Below are 14499 nucleotides of genomic sequence, written 5' to 3' on the forward strand. Positions count from 1 at the left end.
TTTATTTTTATTTTTATTTATTTAAAAGCCACACTCAAATATTTTATTATTACTTAAATTTAATTTAATAAAGTCTTTGGTAAAAACATAATATTATTGAAGTTATGCTGAGCTCTTCATTAAATTAATGGGTGAATTTCAACAAATGACCTTTTTTATCATATCGGTGAACTTTTTTATTTATACATATTTTATATACTTTCAGGTTTTATGTATTCTTTAGGATACAAAATGTTCCCAAATTTAATATCATTAACGTATCATTTAAGACTAAGGAGAAAATTCAGTTTGAATTCTGGTTTCCACCGATATGATAAACCGGCACCGATTTTTATTTCTGTGCACCGATAAGATAAGCTTAACCACCGAAATGACATAAGTACTAATCCAGCGATGTAATAATATTATTTTTATAATATTACATTTAAGTATGTATTTATTTTGATCAAGAACAGGGTGCTTAAAATAAAATAAAATATTTTTAAAATGTTTAACAATATTGAATTAAAAAAATCGTGCACTAAAGTTATAGCACATTAACTTAACTATAAACAAACCAAAACTCTACCGATATTCAAAATAACAATATGATATTATTGCCACAAGTAGGATAATTTAAGTACACTAAAATTGCATAAAATCGGGGGTTTTGTGATAAAACGGTTTTCTTTCATTTCTGGCTGGAAACTGGTACGACCCAGCCCACAGCCACCTCCTAAACGGGTTAGCGTGTGGCTGAATGAAGTAAATGGCGTATTTTTTATGCTTAAGGGATCAATGGTATTTTTTAGAAACAACGTTTCGTAAATCCTACCAAAATTAAAAAATTCTCCGCGACAGACCTAAACTGTGTCATAAAAACTCAACTACAGAAGTTAGAACAATAAAATTGATATATTATGAAGAGTCAACTAGGTATATAAAACGACTACATAAAAATAAAAATCTAATCCAGTATCAAGTTTTCTGTTAATCGTTCTAGATATTGAGTAAAATAGTTTGTAATAAAATATGGTATATAATAATAGATTAACTAATATTCTATGAAATAATATAAGTTATACCCTTAAATTATTCATATTTTCTAGTATGTAAGCGTTTTTGTTTGTAAAAAAAGTAGAGGGACAGCACTGATTTGATAAAAATAGATATTCAAGTTATTTATTTCTACCTTTTTAATAGTCCTAGGCATATTATATTTTTGCCACGATCCTATAGCTACTCATTGAATAGCAAAACAAATAATTTACAACAATATTCCCTTTTTTTAATAGTAATTTCAACGAAGACAAAAAAAAAGCCGTTTGGGAAATTCACCCTAATGTTGAATTGTTGAGTATTATACGTACCAAAATCTCATTATCAGGCACCCTGGATATGAAGTCCAGGATATCGTTGTTGGGGACGCGGTCCGGGTTGAGGAACTTACGAGTGAACTTATATATACCTGCAACAATAACGTTTTATATTGAAGGCGCGTAGTACTCGTAGCTAAGACCAAAGAGCAAGAATAACAGCTATTCTTGTTATTTACGGTGCGGTTATAAAAAATATGATTTAAGTAAGTTCGAATAGTTACTTAGGTAGTTTTGTCTAACGGCCGTTCTCAATATTCTCACAATTGACATAAAATATATGTCTCTAATGTCTAATGTGAGCTATTCCTATCTCTAGTAGGGCAAAACCAGAGATAGATCAAATATTGGGAACGGCCGTTAGTAAATCACAAATTATAATAAAACCATTCTCTGTTCAAAAAGTCTTATTTGATAACTTAATAAAACTTAACACATCTTAGTCATAATATAAGAAAATTATGCCGTCCATTGATAGTTGTGTTTCCGTATAAAAATCGTAGAATAAAAACCTGGTGTTTTAGAAGAAAATAAATGAGAAACACTTACCAAATGCCATAAATAAATAGTTGGCCGGAATTATGTAGAAGGCGATAGCGGCCCCTATAAGAGCCAGCACCGCTAAATAGCTCAAGTATGGCACGCTGAAATTCACCAGGCTGCGAAAGAAAACTCAACGTTATTTCGCTTACAATAACGCTTATTATTGCTAGTATATTTAAAACCCTGAAGGCCATCTCGTTGTTCTATCACAAAGTTGTTATCTCTATAATCATACTTTTCCATATTTTTCCCAATTCCCTTAATATCAAAGATCTAATCGGCAAAAATAGGGCAGCGTAAGCGTTTTGCAAAATAGCCTGTTTCCAGGGAGTTTCTACTTAAAATAAAGCCAAAATTCCAAATAAAGAAACCGAGTTTAGATACAAAGATAATTGCTACCAGGAAATGTTTTGTTTTCCTTTAAAAATATTTCAGTGAATCTCTAAGGTTCATTTAGATATTTTTAAGGAAAATCATAAAGATTCATTTAAATATTTTTAAGGAAAGCATCATGTTATTAGTATTGCTGCTTAATTTTATATAGCTTTGTCGGCGGCTTCGCTCGCGTAAAATTCCTAGCCTACAAACATTTAATGATCCCTGAACTTTTGAATTTTGAATTTCTATACCAATCACTGATAATGCGGCCTTTTATCCGGTTCCGTTTTTGATTCGAAAAACAAACTTTGATCTTTACAATATCAATATAGATTTAAATAATGTGTGACATTACTTTGTGGGACGTTTGGTATTTTAGCTTGTGACTGATATAACGGAATTCATCCTCTGCCTGTGTTTGTGTAAACGTGTTTTCCCCAACTTTTCCTTATTGTGTGTTTTGTGACGAATGAGGGACGTGATATTGTGATTTGTGTGAAGAAAATCCTTGCTAAAGGTATATTATTATATGTGTGACCTTAAATACATCTAGGAGACGGTTTGTAAGTGTACAAGGTGTAACAAAACTAAGTGATAATAAATAATAACAATAGCTCCCACACCGGTTTCGGTGACGGTGGCCGGTTTCATTGAAACCAGGCCAGCTACGCAGGAATATATTATAGTGCCCAAGTGTGTGCGCAGTACACAAGAGCGCTCTCTATTAAAACTATCCCACTGGGTTATGAGAGTAAAGACTCTCATAAATTCATAACCCAGTGGGACGGAAGACCGGCACGACTGAGATCAGGCGCCGGACCGACTTTTTACATGCCCATCCGACGCATGGATCATCTTACTTGTCAGACAATCAGGTGATCAGCCTGCATTGTCCTAACCAAACTTGGAAATAACATGTTCCCAACGCGGGAATCGAACCCACGACCTCCGAGTCAAGAGCCGCGCTCTATACCACTAGACGACGTAGGCGTTAAGTTTTTTTAAGTGATAATAGTTGAGGGTGTGAGTGTGTTCCTAATATTCCCTATTCCCTTCCCTACCCGCCCCTATTACCCTATTCCCTCTTAAAAGGCCGGCAACGCACTTGCAGCTCTTCTGATGCTGCAAGTGTCCATGGGCGACGGATGTTGCTTTCCAGGTGACCCGTTTGCTCGTTTGACCCCTTATTTCATAAAAAAAAATTATAGAGTTCACTGTGAAAGAAGCAGCGCTGAAAAAGCATTTTTTTTGTGATTTGTAAGGGCATGCCCAGCGTCATGCGTCATGAGTTTGCCCATTTAAATCACAACAAAAAAATTTGCTCTTTCAGCGCTCCTACTTCCACAGTGAACTCAATACAGGGTGTAACAAAAATATTTGATAATACTTTAGGGTGTGTACGTGTTCCTTGTAGAGAGTTCACTGTGAAAGTAGTAGCACTGAAAGACCAAATTTTTTTTCACTTTTGTATGGGGAAACTCGTGACGCTCGGGCCCTTGCCCATACAAAAGTGAAAAAAAAAATTCGTCTTTCAGAGCTGCTATTTTCACAGTGAACTCTCTACAAGGAACACGTACACACCCTAAAGTATTATCACTTATTTTTGTTACACCCTGTATAAGGAACTCATGTGACACTCCCTCAAGTATCATCACTTAGTTTTGTTACACCCAGTATAAAGGAACTTTTGGTATCTAAACAATATGCTGATTCCGTGGCTGAATGGACCATCGCAATATTCGGCGGATATGACACACAATAAGTAGCTCACACAAAATTATTTGCCGCTTTACAATGCTGTTATACAAATAATTTTAGTTTTCCGAAAATTTTATACCTACTTTACACTCAGCAATAGACTATAGAGCTTTAATACGTATTATGTGTAATAACTATTTTAAGCCATGCGTTACTTCTGGTATAAGCAATTGTGAAACAGGCCCATAGTATAGGGATACTAAGTACTTATCCGAGAGTCCGAGACACAGATATTCTATGTGAGTCAGTCAGGTCTTGCATACAGTCCGAGTAGTGGCGGATTTACCAATAGGCTAAGTAGGCTGGAGCCTAGGGCGGCAGATTTAGAGGGGCGGCAAATTTAGCCCCATTTTTTATCTTACAGAAATCAAAATCCCACCAAAAACATTTCTTGTAAAATATTGCCGAGACGACCACATAATTTTACGGTTTACCCTGTGAAAAATATTGAGATCTTATGTAGAGCCAAGCTTCTGAATCTACGCGGCCTTACTCTACTGACCCTAACTTAAACAAATTCTACATACCAGTAAATATTATGTATGGCATCGCCGTTTCGCTACCGCACAGTGTAAAACTTTGTACTATGGTCGTCTCAGCAAAAATAAAAAAAATATGTTTTTGGTGGGATATGATTATGAACTAAACTAACGTATTGAATTTCAAAGGTACTGCAGTAATAGGGGCGGCAAAAATTGAATAGCCTACAGGCGGCAAAGTAAATCCGCCACTGAGTCCGACCAAATACGATCGGCCACTACGTATATTTACGGTAAATTGTATACGGACACGTGGTGCCATCTAGCGACAAACCAGCGAAACTTACCGAGGGAGCACAGGCAACATAAATCCCCTACTCAATACTAGATGGCATGAGGTGCGCAAGTACATACTCGAACCTTCTAGAAAAGTCCAACATTTTGTTTACGTGTTTACCGGTTTATTTTGTTTACGTGTTTACTTTCATTGTGGTACATGCTCGAGCCTCCTAGAAAGTTTCTGGAATTCGTCTCGCCATATAAAAAGCCGCAGGTAAACGGCCCGGTAGTTCAGTTCGATCTGAGCGATCTTCGAGGCGACAACAAGTGATCAATAGTGAGTGAACCAGTGAAACCTGCGACTTGGCTACGACCTAGGACAGTGATAGTGCTTAGTGATTGGACCTAGTGATAAGTGTTTGGACTTAGTGCTAAGTGTTATGACCTAGTGTTTAGTGCAGTGTTAATAAAGTCTTCAAGATAGTCACCAGGTCTTTCTCTCCAAATCCTCGAACCCTAGCACGTAACAGTATATTATGGGTGCCTTAAGACCTTGACATCGTGAGAGCACGTGTCACGTGTACTTACACACGCGCGTTTTGTATAAATACCTATTACCTGGCCTATTCTAAATTTGAAATTCTGAAGTTAAGAACGTGTGTGGGTGGTGTGTGGCCTCTAGCCAGCCCGCGTTTTGTATATATTAGGAACTTGGCCTGTTATGTTCTGAATTTTAAATTCTAAAGATAAGTTCAATGTTTCTATCTAGGTTAAATAATATTTTGACTTACTTTTTAATTCTTTCTAGAAGAGAGCAGATGTAATCGATGCTGTTCTTGATCGTAAACGTCAGGTCTTGAAGCTCGTTTAGCCGCGTCTTGATTGTCTTATCATCCTGTATCGAATAAAAAGATGATGTAGTATAGTATTATTTTACTGAAAATAGTTTTTCTATCAATATTCTTAGGTAATCTCAGGTACCAAAACAAATGATTAGAGAAAAACAAGCATCTTTAAAAGGGCCCATTCACGGCAGTCCGCCGTGCAGTCCACCGGCTTATGCAGGATAGTGAATGGTTGCGACACCATGCACGGCGGACTGCAATGCAGGATAGTGAATGGGCCACTTAAGGAAATATTTGACTGTGGCTTTACTTTTTGTAGGTAGAAGATAATTTACCTTTTGTACTTCTTCCTCTTCTTCGTCAATCTCTTCAATTTGACATGACGTGCTCAACTGCTGATTTTCGTCTACAACAAAATGTATTATATAATAAATTAGGCACTGATCTGATCATACACTTGTCAGGTACGTCTTCACACAAAAACTACTAAATGATTAACTTTGGCCTCTATTGAACGACTGATCTATTGGCTGATATAAAATCTATAATATCTATAAGATGATATTTTAACAATGTGAGTGGTGGCCGAAAAGGAAGATCTTCCGACCGAAAGAGATAGCATGCTCGGTCAGGCCGAAGTTCACTCACGTCATTTCAGACGTTGTATAGGTAGTAACTAGTAGGTACCATCGAGGAAATTGATTCCTAGGCAGTTGACAGACCAACGTCATTTGGTCAATTCAATGTTAATTGTGATCTGTCGGCTGGGTTAAACTTTAACATAACACGACCAAACTACGTAGGTCCCCCGTCTGCCTAGGAATCAAACTTCTGTGATAGTATTTATATTATCTTGCCGACACCGAAACTTCGATAACGCTATGCAGGATTGTGAGGCTAGTTGTGGGTACCGCCACAATATAATTAAGTATATTATAATTTATACCATCAGCAGACGATAACACTTATTTAGTTGAATGAAATAGTAAACTGGTTCTTACTTCTCAAAATAAGCCAGTAATGTGCGAACGGCAGCACCAGCAGCAGCGGCGTCATCCACATCCGGAAGAAGTACCAGAAAGTCACCCACGCCGTCAGCGCCATCGCAGACTTCTCCTGGTTTTCCCACTCAAACAACAACCTAAAAATGGGTTAGAATAAAAAAAATTCCTATGAAGTCTTTAGTTTATGCTGAGCTTTGGCGCATAAAAAATTTGTTCTAAATTCAAAATTATTATGGTAGGATGGGGCAAGATGTGGGGTACGTATGTTCAGAGAAGAATAGTTCTACGTCTACCAGAGGACGATTAATAGCTATAGCTCTATATAATTCTAAAATAGAGTTATTATATAACTGTATAGCTTCTCTTTAGAATTAATAAATTCCGAATGTTAGGAACCCCTCTCTGATCCACCGTACTATTCTATGAGGCCAATTAAAAATTCAAATTTCGAATTAGATATTCTGCGAACTGTAAAACAACTTCGCCTGTAAAAATTAATGTCCGTTTCTTAGTAACTAAGGATTAATTACTTCAACTATATAAAAACAACAAGAAAATTTACAAACAGTACTTACTTACTAAGTAAGTAATTGATGTGCTATCCTTAATTAATTAAGGATAGCACGTTTTGAAATGGCAAATATTTATTTAAGAATTTTGTCCCTTACGCTAAGGTAGCTTCCAAGAAATATTTTCTTATAAAGCTTAGGGCCTTGCCCTTAACTTTCTAAACAAAAACAGACATTTTCAATAACTGTGTTTACTGGCTTGTAAGTACTGCCAACAGTTATTTTTATTAATTTAACTATTGTACACAAGAAACACAAAAAGATATACTTAATTAACACTGACTGCGTGCACGGTAAAGGAATAGGAGTAGAAATTGGTACGATGTGATGGGAGGGAGAGGCTAGTTCTGACACTGGATCTGCACGGGATTTCAGGGGGGGGGAAAAATTAAATTCATCGAGCAGATAGGATGGAGAAAGAGGATTAAATTAAGAGTTAGTAATTTTTTGTTGTTTATTTTTATATGAACAATATTATATTAATTATTCATGCATATTTATGAAGACATAATATAAGTATAAGAATCTACGTCTACATAGATTTTTAAGGCTATACTTACTTAAAACTTTCGTTTCCATTCTGTATGTATTTGAAGACCATTTTAATGAAGTTGAGATTGCTGTATATTAGTGGTATATCGAACTTCTGTGGCTTCTCTATGTACTTCCGTTCCTTAGGAGTTAGTACCCTCAGTGATGCTTTTATCTGAAACAAACACGTATACCTAGTTATGATATCCAATTCTTTGCTAAGCTATATAAATAAGTGACATCTTTCATCATAGTATCGTACGTGGGAGAGCCATGCTACGGCACGAATGGGCCGGCTCGACCGGAGAAATGCCACGTTCTCACAGAAAACCGGCGTGCGAGAGAGTTTACCGGAGGCCCAATCCCCTACTCTGTTCCCTTCCCTACCCTCCCCTATTCCCTTCTCATCCCTACCCGCCCCTATTACCCTATTCCCTCTTAAACGGCCGGCAACGCACCTGCAGCTCTTCTGATGCTGCGAGTGTCCATGGGCGACGGAAGTTGCTTTCCATCAGGTGACCCGTTTGCTCGTTTGCTCCCTTATTTCATAAAAAACCAATTATTCTGCGATAAATTGATTCAATCCATCGCAAAAGAAATTGAACTAAACCTGTTTATTATAAGTTGCTAATTGCCAGTTAATTTTCAATCCATCTCAAATATTTAAAACATGTTTCAATACGCTTGCTACGCCTATGCATGAAATGAACAAATAGAATTTTATGACAAGAAACCTTTTGAAACGCGGTTAACTTTTAACTAACATAGTAACAGTTACCCCACACGATTTTTTTTATCGTCAATCTGGGGGCACGGCGGTGCCCCAGACAAGCCCTAGAGCAAAGCCACGGCCGTACCATAATTTTCTCGATGTTTGGTGAATGTTAACTTAAAAGGATATTAAGAAATTATAAATTTCTCTTTTATTAAAATGTAATTTGTAAAAGTTGCAAGGCGGGTTCATAGAAGTTATAAATGGAGCCACCTCGTCAAGCAGCAATGTTTTATGTTAGTAACACGTTTTGAAAGTCCTTAGAGGACCAGTTTTCAAATGGTTTTCGATTCGAGGCACCTTTGAGTAATCAGGGCATAAATGCAAATGCAACAGGTAAAAAGTGGAAAATTAATTCGAAGAAGCTACGAAAATTCGCGAAACATACAAGGTTAAATCTAGGTAAAATAAGAACAATACTCGTAAAGGGTCGCTCCTAGTACGTGAAACAGTCTCTACCTTTTCAACATAGAAATGTTGCTTAGTATGTAAACAGTAAGCTCGCTCTGTCCATACTTTGTTTTGTAAAAAAAGTACGGTATATTGAGTAAAGGTGCAACTTAAACATGCTTACCTTATAGCCTTGGTTAGTGGATTTTTTGTATCTTATCTTATATCTTTAAACGAGCAATATACAATATTCTTGTTTACTATACAAATACAAAATTCTTGTATATATATATATATATATATTTATATATATATATATATATATATATATATATATATATATGCTTAGTATGTAAACAGTAAGCTCGCTCTGTCCATACTTTGTTTTGTAAAAAAAGTACGGTATATTGAGTAAAGGTGCAACTTAAACATGCTTACCTTATAGCCTTGGTTAGTGGATTTTTTGTATCTTATCTTATATCTTTAAACGAGCAATATACAATATTCTTGTTTACTATACAAATACAAAATTCTTGTATATATATATATATATATATATATATATATATATATATATATATATATATATATATATATATGCTTAGTATGTAAACAGTAAGCTCGCTCTGTCCATACTTTGTTTTGTAAAAAAAGTACGGTATATTGAGTAAAGGTGCAACTTAAACATGCTTACCTTATAGCCTTGGTTAGTGGATTTTTTGTATCTTATCTTATATCTTTAAACGAGCAATATACAATATTCTTGTTTACTATACAAATACAAAATTCTTGTATATATATATATATATATATATATATATATATATATATATATATATATATATATATATATATATATATATATATATATATATATATATATATATATATAACTGGAATCTCGGAATCGGCTTCAACGATTTTCATGAAACTTAGTATATAGGGGGTTTCGGGGGCGATAAATCGATCTAGCTAGGAATCATTTTTAGAAAATGTCATTTAATTCGTGTTTTATCGAATACAGAGCAAAGCTCGGTCAAACTAGCTAGTAAAGCTTTAAATACCAAATGTCCACCACCAAGAGCAGTGAATTAGAAGACGACAACTTACAGGGTAGGAGAAATTGTAAACTTGGGACGTGAATGAATGATATAAAAAGCGGCATACAAAGGATGTGGGCGAAAAACCTTAAAGACAAATTACTTCTAATAAAAAATAAAAACTTACCGGGTTCCACGTAAGAGACATTTCCAGAAGAATCCTAGGACAGTGACCTCTTGCGCTGTTCCTCTTGGAGCGGTCCTTCAGCGCGTACCACTTCTTCTCATGGTTGACCACGCGGAGGAGGGGTATGGAGACTCGCCCTAAGCATTCCCCCTTCATGGACTGGAGAATGGACTCGTCATACACCGTGATGTCTACCGTAGACGTAACGTCATTTACTGAGCTGAAACAAGAGTTAAGATTTAATGTTGTGAATAAGTCTCAATGTTAACCGGTTTAAAAATAATAACAGGACATTGGTTCAACATGTTTCGAACTCGTAATAATATATTACTGACTTGTTTCTCAGTTATTAAATATTTTCATTAGTAAAATATTTTATCAGCTCTATACAATACCACAGATTACATATTAGTACAAACATATACGTGGGAGAGCCATGCTTCGGCACGAATGGGCCGGCTCGACCTGAGAAATACCACGTTCTCACAGAAAACCGCCGTGAAACAGCGCTTGCGCTGTGTTTCGCCGAGTGAGTGAGTTTACCGGAGGCCCAATTCTCTTCCCTATCCTCCCCTTTTCCCTTCCCTTCCCATCCCTACCCTCCCCTATTATCCTATTCCCTCTTAAAAGGCCGGCAACGCACCTGCAGCTCTTCTGACGCTGCGAGTGTCCATGGGCGACGGAAGTTGCTTTCCATCAGGTGACCCGTTTGCTCGTTTGCCCCCTTATTTCATATTAAAAAAAAAAAAACTAGTTAGATGACGCCCGCAACTCCGTTGCGCAAAAATTCGTTTATAGCGCAAGAAATGTAGATTTTTTTCCGGGGTCAAAAAGTATCTTAAACTCGGGACTCAAAGTATCTCCATGACAAATTTTAGAAAAATTGGTTCAGTGGTTTGGGCGTGAAGAGGTTACAGACAGACAGACAGACGGACAGACAGACATACTTACGCATTTATAATATTAAGTAGTAATGGATATTGTATAAGTATGTAAAATATATCACATATTAAAATGCAGATCTCGTGAATTAATTATAATAAGTATTTAAACAATCATTTTATGATAATATTATTGTACTACCTATTGTACTTAGTAGTAATAAAATTTATTTAAATGAGTTACCTACGTACATGGAATATTCACATAATCTTGATCTAATTACAATTTACAGCAATGACGGTGTTAATAAATTATAAAGATAAAATTCTTATGATAATTATTAACAAATAACTTTGAAAGAACAATGCGAATCTCACGCGTAGGAAGCTGAGCAATGAACAGAATTAGCGCCATTATACGATCATTTATAATTTTTAAATATTATTTTATTTTATCTTCATTTTTATTAATTAGTAACAATAACCGCATTAAGATGCACTATTTATGTAAATGTGCATTATGCACTTGTTCTATTTAAATTGGATAAATTGGATAAAAACGCATGGATGCTATCGTGTGCTTCAGGTACGGAATTAAAAAATTCAAAGTACTTATTGAAAGTAAAATTCTGATACAAAATATTTGAAAATCGAAGCGTCGATTTAAATCTCTAGTATTCGAGACTCGGACATTCGATTTCCAGCACGGAGTCTTATTTCAATGCTCCGAGTTTTCTCCGGTATTCCAGATACTAAATCCTAGACGGCTAGTTCATACTACAAAACTAAATCTTACATCATAGAGTTGTATGCTTCGGGAAACCCTAAAAAGTAAGGGTTCAAAATATACTTAATAACAATAAAATAATTGTAACTCAAAACATTGTAACTCTGTTGCACCTTCCACTTATCTGTAGGAGGATTTAATCCTAAAAAATAATTCCACTTACAACGTAAACGTTTTACTCCAATTCGGATCACAGGTCCCCCGGACCGTGTGCGTCTGTATGCGTGAGTTGTCCAGCTCCAGTACGCAGTACGAGTTGACGTTGCCGCTGATGTTGTGCGCGCTGAGACCCTTGGCCCCGTGGACCGTCACGCTCAGCTCGCCTACTTCGTTCCAGTTCTTGTCGAGCTGGTACCAGGACTGTTGGAAAATGTCAAAAGAAGTTGCAGTTTTATGCTGTTGTATAGCTTTTATCGCGGGCTTGAGCGCGGCGACCGAATCGAGAAATTCCGTAACGAAAAAACTCTAACACACTCCACTCGGTGTAGCGCGGTGTTGCCAGCCTTCGGCAAGTTGATAAAAAATACTATGCCATAGCTTTACCGCGGCAGTCACCGAGTGCCACACGTATTTGTTTCAATTTTTAATTAGTGACAACTGATACTGTCTATAAGATAAGGATCCGAGAATCAATAAGGTTTTTACGATTTCCTTAATTTGCAGATTGTACGTGATAATACTATGTTTAAATAATTATTCGAAAAGCGCATTCGAAAACATCGTGGACCAAATCGCCCTCTACTTATCAGACATCATTAAAAGGTCCTCCTCCTCCTCCTCTTAAAATTATAAATAAGTTTTTTAATATTAATGAATAATTTTAACACTTTAAATTACAACTACAACTTAATCTCTTAGTTGTCGCTGTCGATGTGTAGATTAACTTAGCCGGCAACAACAAATATGGTGTCATTATTACCCTACCTGACATATTTTGTCTTAGATATGGTCTACGAGACCCACGCTACTATCTTAGATGTAACATTTTTAATATCATAAATATACTTATACAATGTTTTGTGTGGGCCTACTAATATAAAATCACCAAGGTTTGGAAGCAGCGCTCATTTTAATTATACTTTACCACTTACAAACTTGTCATCCACATGGTGCTCGTGGTGGTAGCCGTTGGTGGTGAGTATATTGTCCGGTGGGCCGCGGTGCGCGCCGCTGATGGTGAGCAGCAGGTGCACGCGTCCGAATCCGCACTCCAGCTCCTGCCACACGTCGTGGGTCCTCTCCTTCTCCAGTTGTGACAGGTCAATTATGCATCTGAATAAATGTTACGTTTTAGGTAGCCCCGGGTACATTTTACCCTACAAAGAATAAGCAAAAAGGGAGGATTTTGGCAGTCTACGCTTTTTTTTTACAGAAAGAATCTATGGGTCACGAATCCCGGAGGGTCGCGCGAAGCTTCTATAGGGGGGTCAGAGGTTAAATTCATTTTAAATAAAGGATGTTAAAAAGGTTGAAAAACGGTGGTATACACTACACAATTGATATCATTTTTATTCTTCTCTACTGTTGCACAGAGTGCCACAGACACAATTATTATTTTAATATTTCTCAAGTTATTTACGGTCACGTACAAAAATAACTTTATCTTACTTAGTTAATTAAAATTAAAAAAAAGATACAAGATAAAACAATTAAAATGTAAGATAATTGCGCTATAAGCATTATTTTCATGTGAGAGAATTGTTAAATGCTATTGTACCGATTAAGTAAGTAAATTACTTTTAAGTATCAGCATCTAAAACATTAATGATCGCACTCATTAACTTGATGATTTTGATATAATTTTATAACAGCGGGGCTAAAATGGTCACATTTAGCAATTCCTCTCAATCAATTCAGCAAATGAATTGTCAAAACTGTCAAACTGACAAATGTCAAATCAGTACAAAAATACAGAAATGAATCGCAAGCAGAGTTGCATTTTGCGATTTTAGAAAAATTAATCATATTATGATTCATATCATGATTCTTCAAAGCGAACTTTTTAGCCCCGCTGACTCTACAATTAAAGTTAACTTATCATTAAAAATCTCTGAGTGCGCCCGTAAAACTTTTCAAGAAATAAAAAAAAGATAATAATCCAAAGGTGTAAAAATCGTTTTGGTGTCTTTATACGAACGAACACCTAATAAATTTGTTAATTTTGTCAATTATAATTAACTATCATTAACAGATAATCGCTCTGTTAAATCGTATAATTACTCGAGTACTTAAAAAGTGAGGTTATTATTGTACGAGAAGGTTCTATTCAATGAAATAACTGTTATTAGCAATTATTACGCTAGGTCGTGGGTCATTGAATTAAATATGTTATATGACGTACTATAATAAAAGAACTATTGAGAACATGTAGATTTGAGATTATGGCCAAAAACTATTACAAGATTACCATAACTTTAGGTGATTTGCCTACGTTACTGTATTTACCGGCTTCAAGAAAAGTAGGGTATGTAATATTTATAATATGTTTTTATGTTTGTGTTCGCAAATCCGGAACTACAAGTCTGATTTAAGTTATTCTTTTTTTCTTATAAGTACTAGGTATTGTTTAACTTAGGGAACACTGTAAGTTTCATAAAAATCGGTTTATTAGTTTCTGAGATAAGGCAATTTTAATTTTGAAGTCTTTTTTATCTTTTTAAAATACTATTGTTAATCACGTCTAGCCTCCTTATGGAAAACA

The 14499-nt window shown here is 35.7% G+C and overlaps 1 protein-coding gene across 3 annotated transcripts in view; it reads right to left on the reverse strand.

Annotated features, from left to right (window-relative positions):
• LOC121729902 (multiple C2 and transmembrane domain-containing protein-like) overlaps positions 1 to 14499 on the reverse strand; it is a 50316-nt gene that overhangs the window by 2190 nt on the left and 33627 nt on the right. For all 3 annotated transcript variants that reach the window (XM_042118598.1, XM_042118595.1, XM_042118597.1), the window contains exons 5-13: positions 12890 to 13070; positions 11962 to 12158; positions 10131 to 10350; positions 7771 to 7916; positions 6639 to 6778; positions 5973 to 6043; positions 5584 to 5687; positions 1905 to 2014; positions 1350 to 1447 (exon numbers count right to left, since the gene is read on the reverse strand). In XM_042118598.1, coding sequence (XP_041974532.1) covers positions 1350 to 1447; positions 1905 to 2014; positions 5584 to 5687; positions 5973 to 6043; positions 6639 to 6778; positions 7771 to 7916; positions 10131 to 10350; positions 11962 to 12158; positions 12890 to 13070 — 1267 coding nt within the window. The remainder of the gene's footprint in view (positions 1 to 1349; positions 1448 to 1904; positions 2015 to 5583; positions 5688 to 5972; positions 6044 to 6638; positions 6779 to 7770; positions 7917 to 10130; positions 10351 to 11961; positions 12159 to 12889; positions 13071 to 14499) is intronic.

This window comes from Aricia agestis, chromosome 8 (genome assembly GCF_905147365.1).
Source record: "Aricia agestis chromosome 8, ilAriAges1.1, whole genome shotgun sequence".
NCBI classification, from domain to species: Eukaryota; Metazoa; Arthropoda; class Insecta; order Lepidoptera; family Lycaenidae; genus Aricia; species Aricia agestis.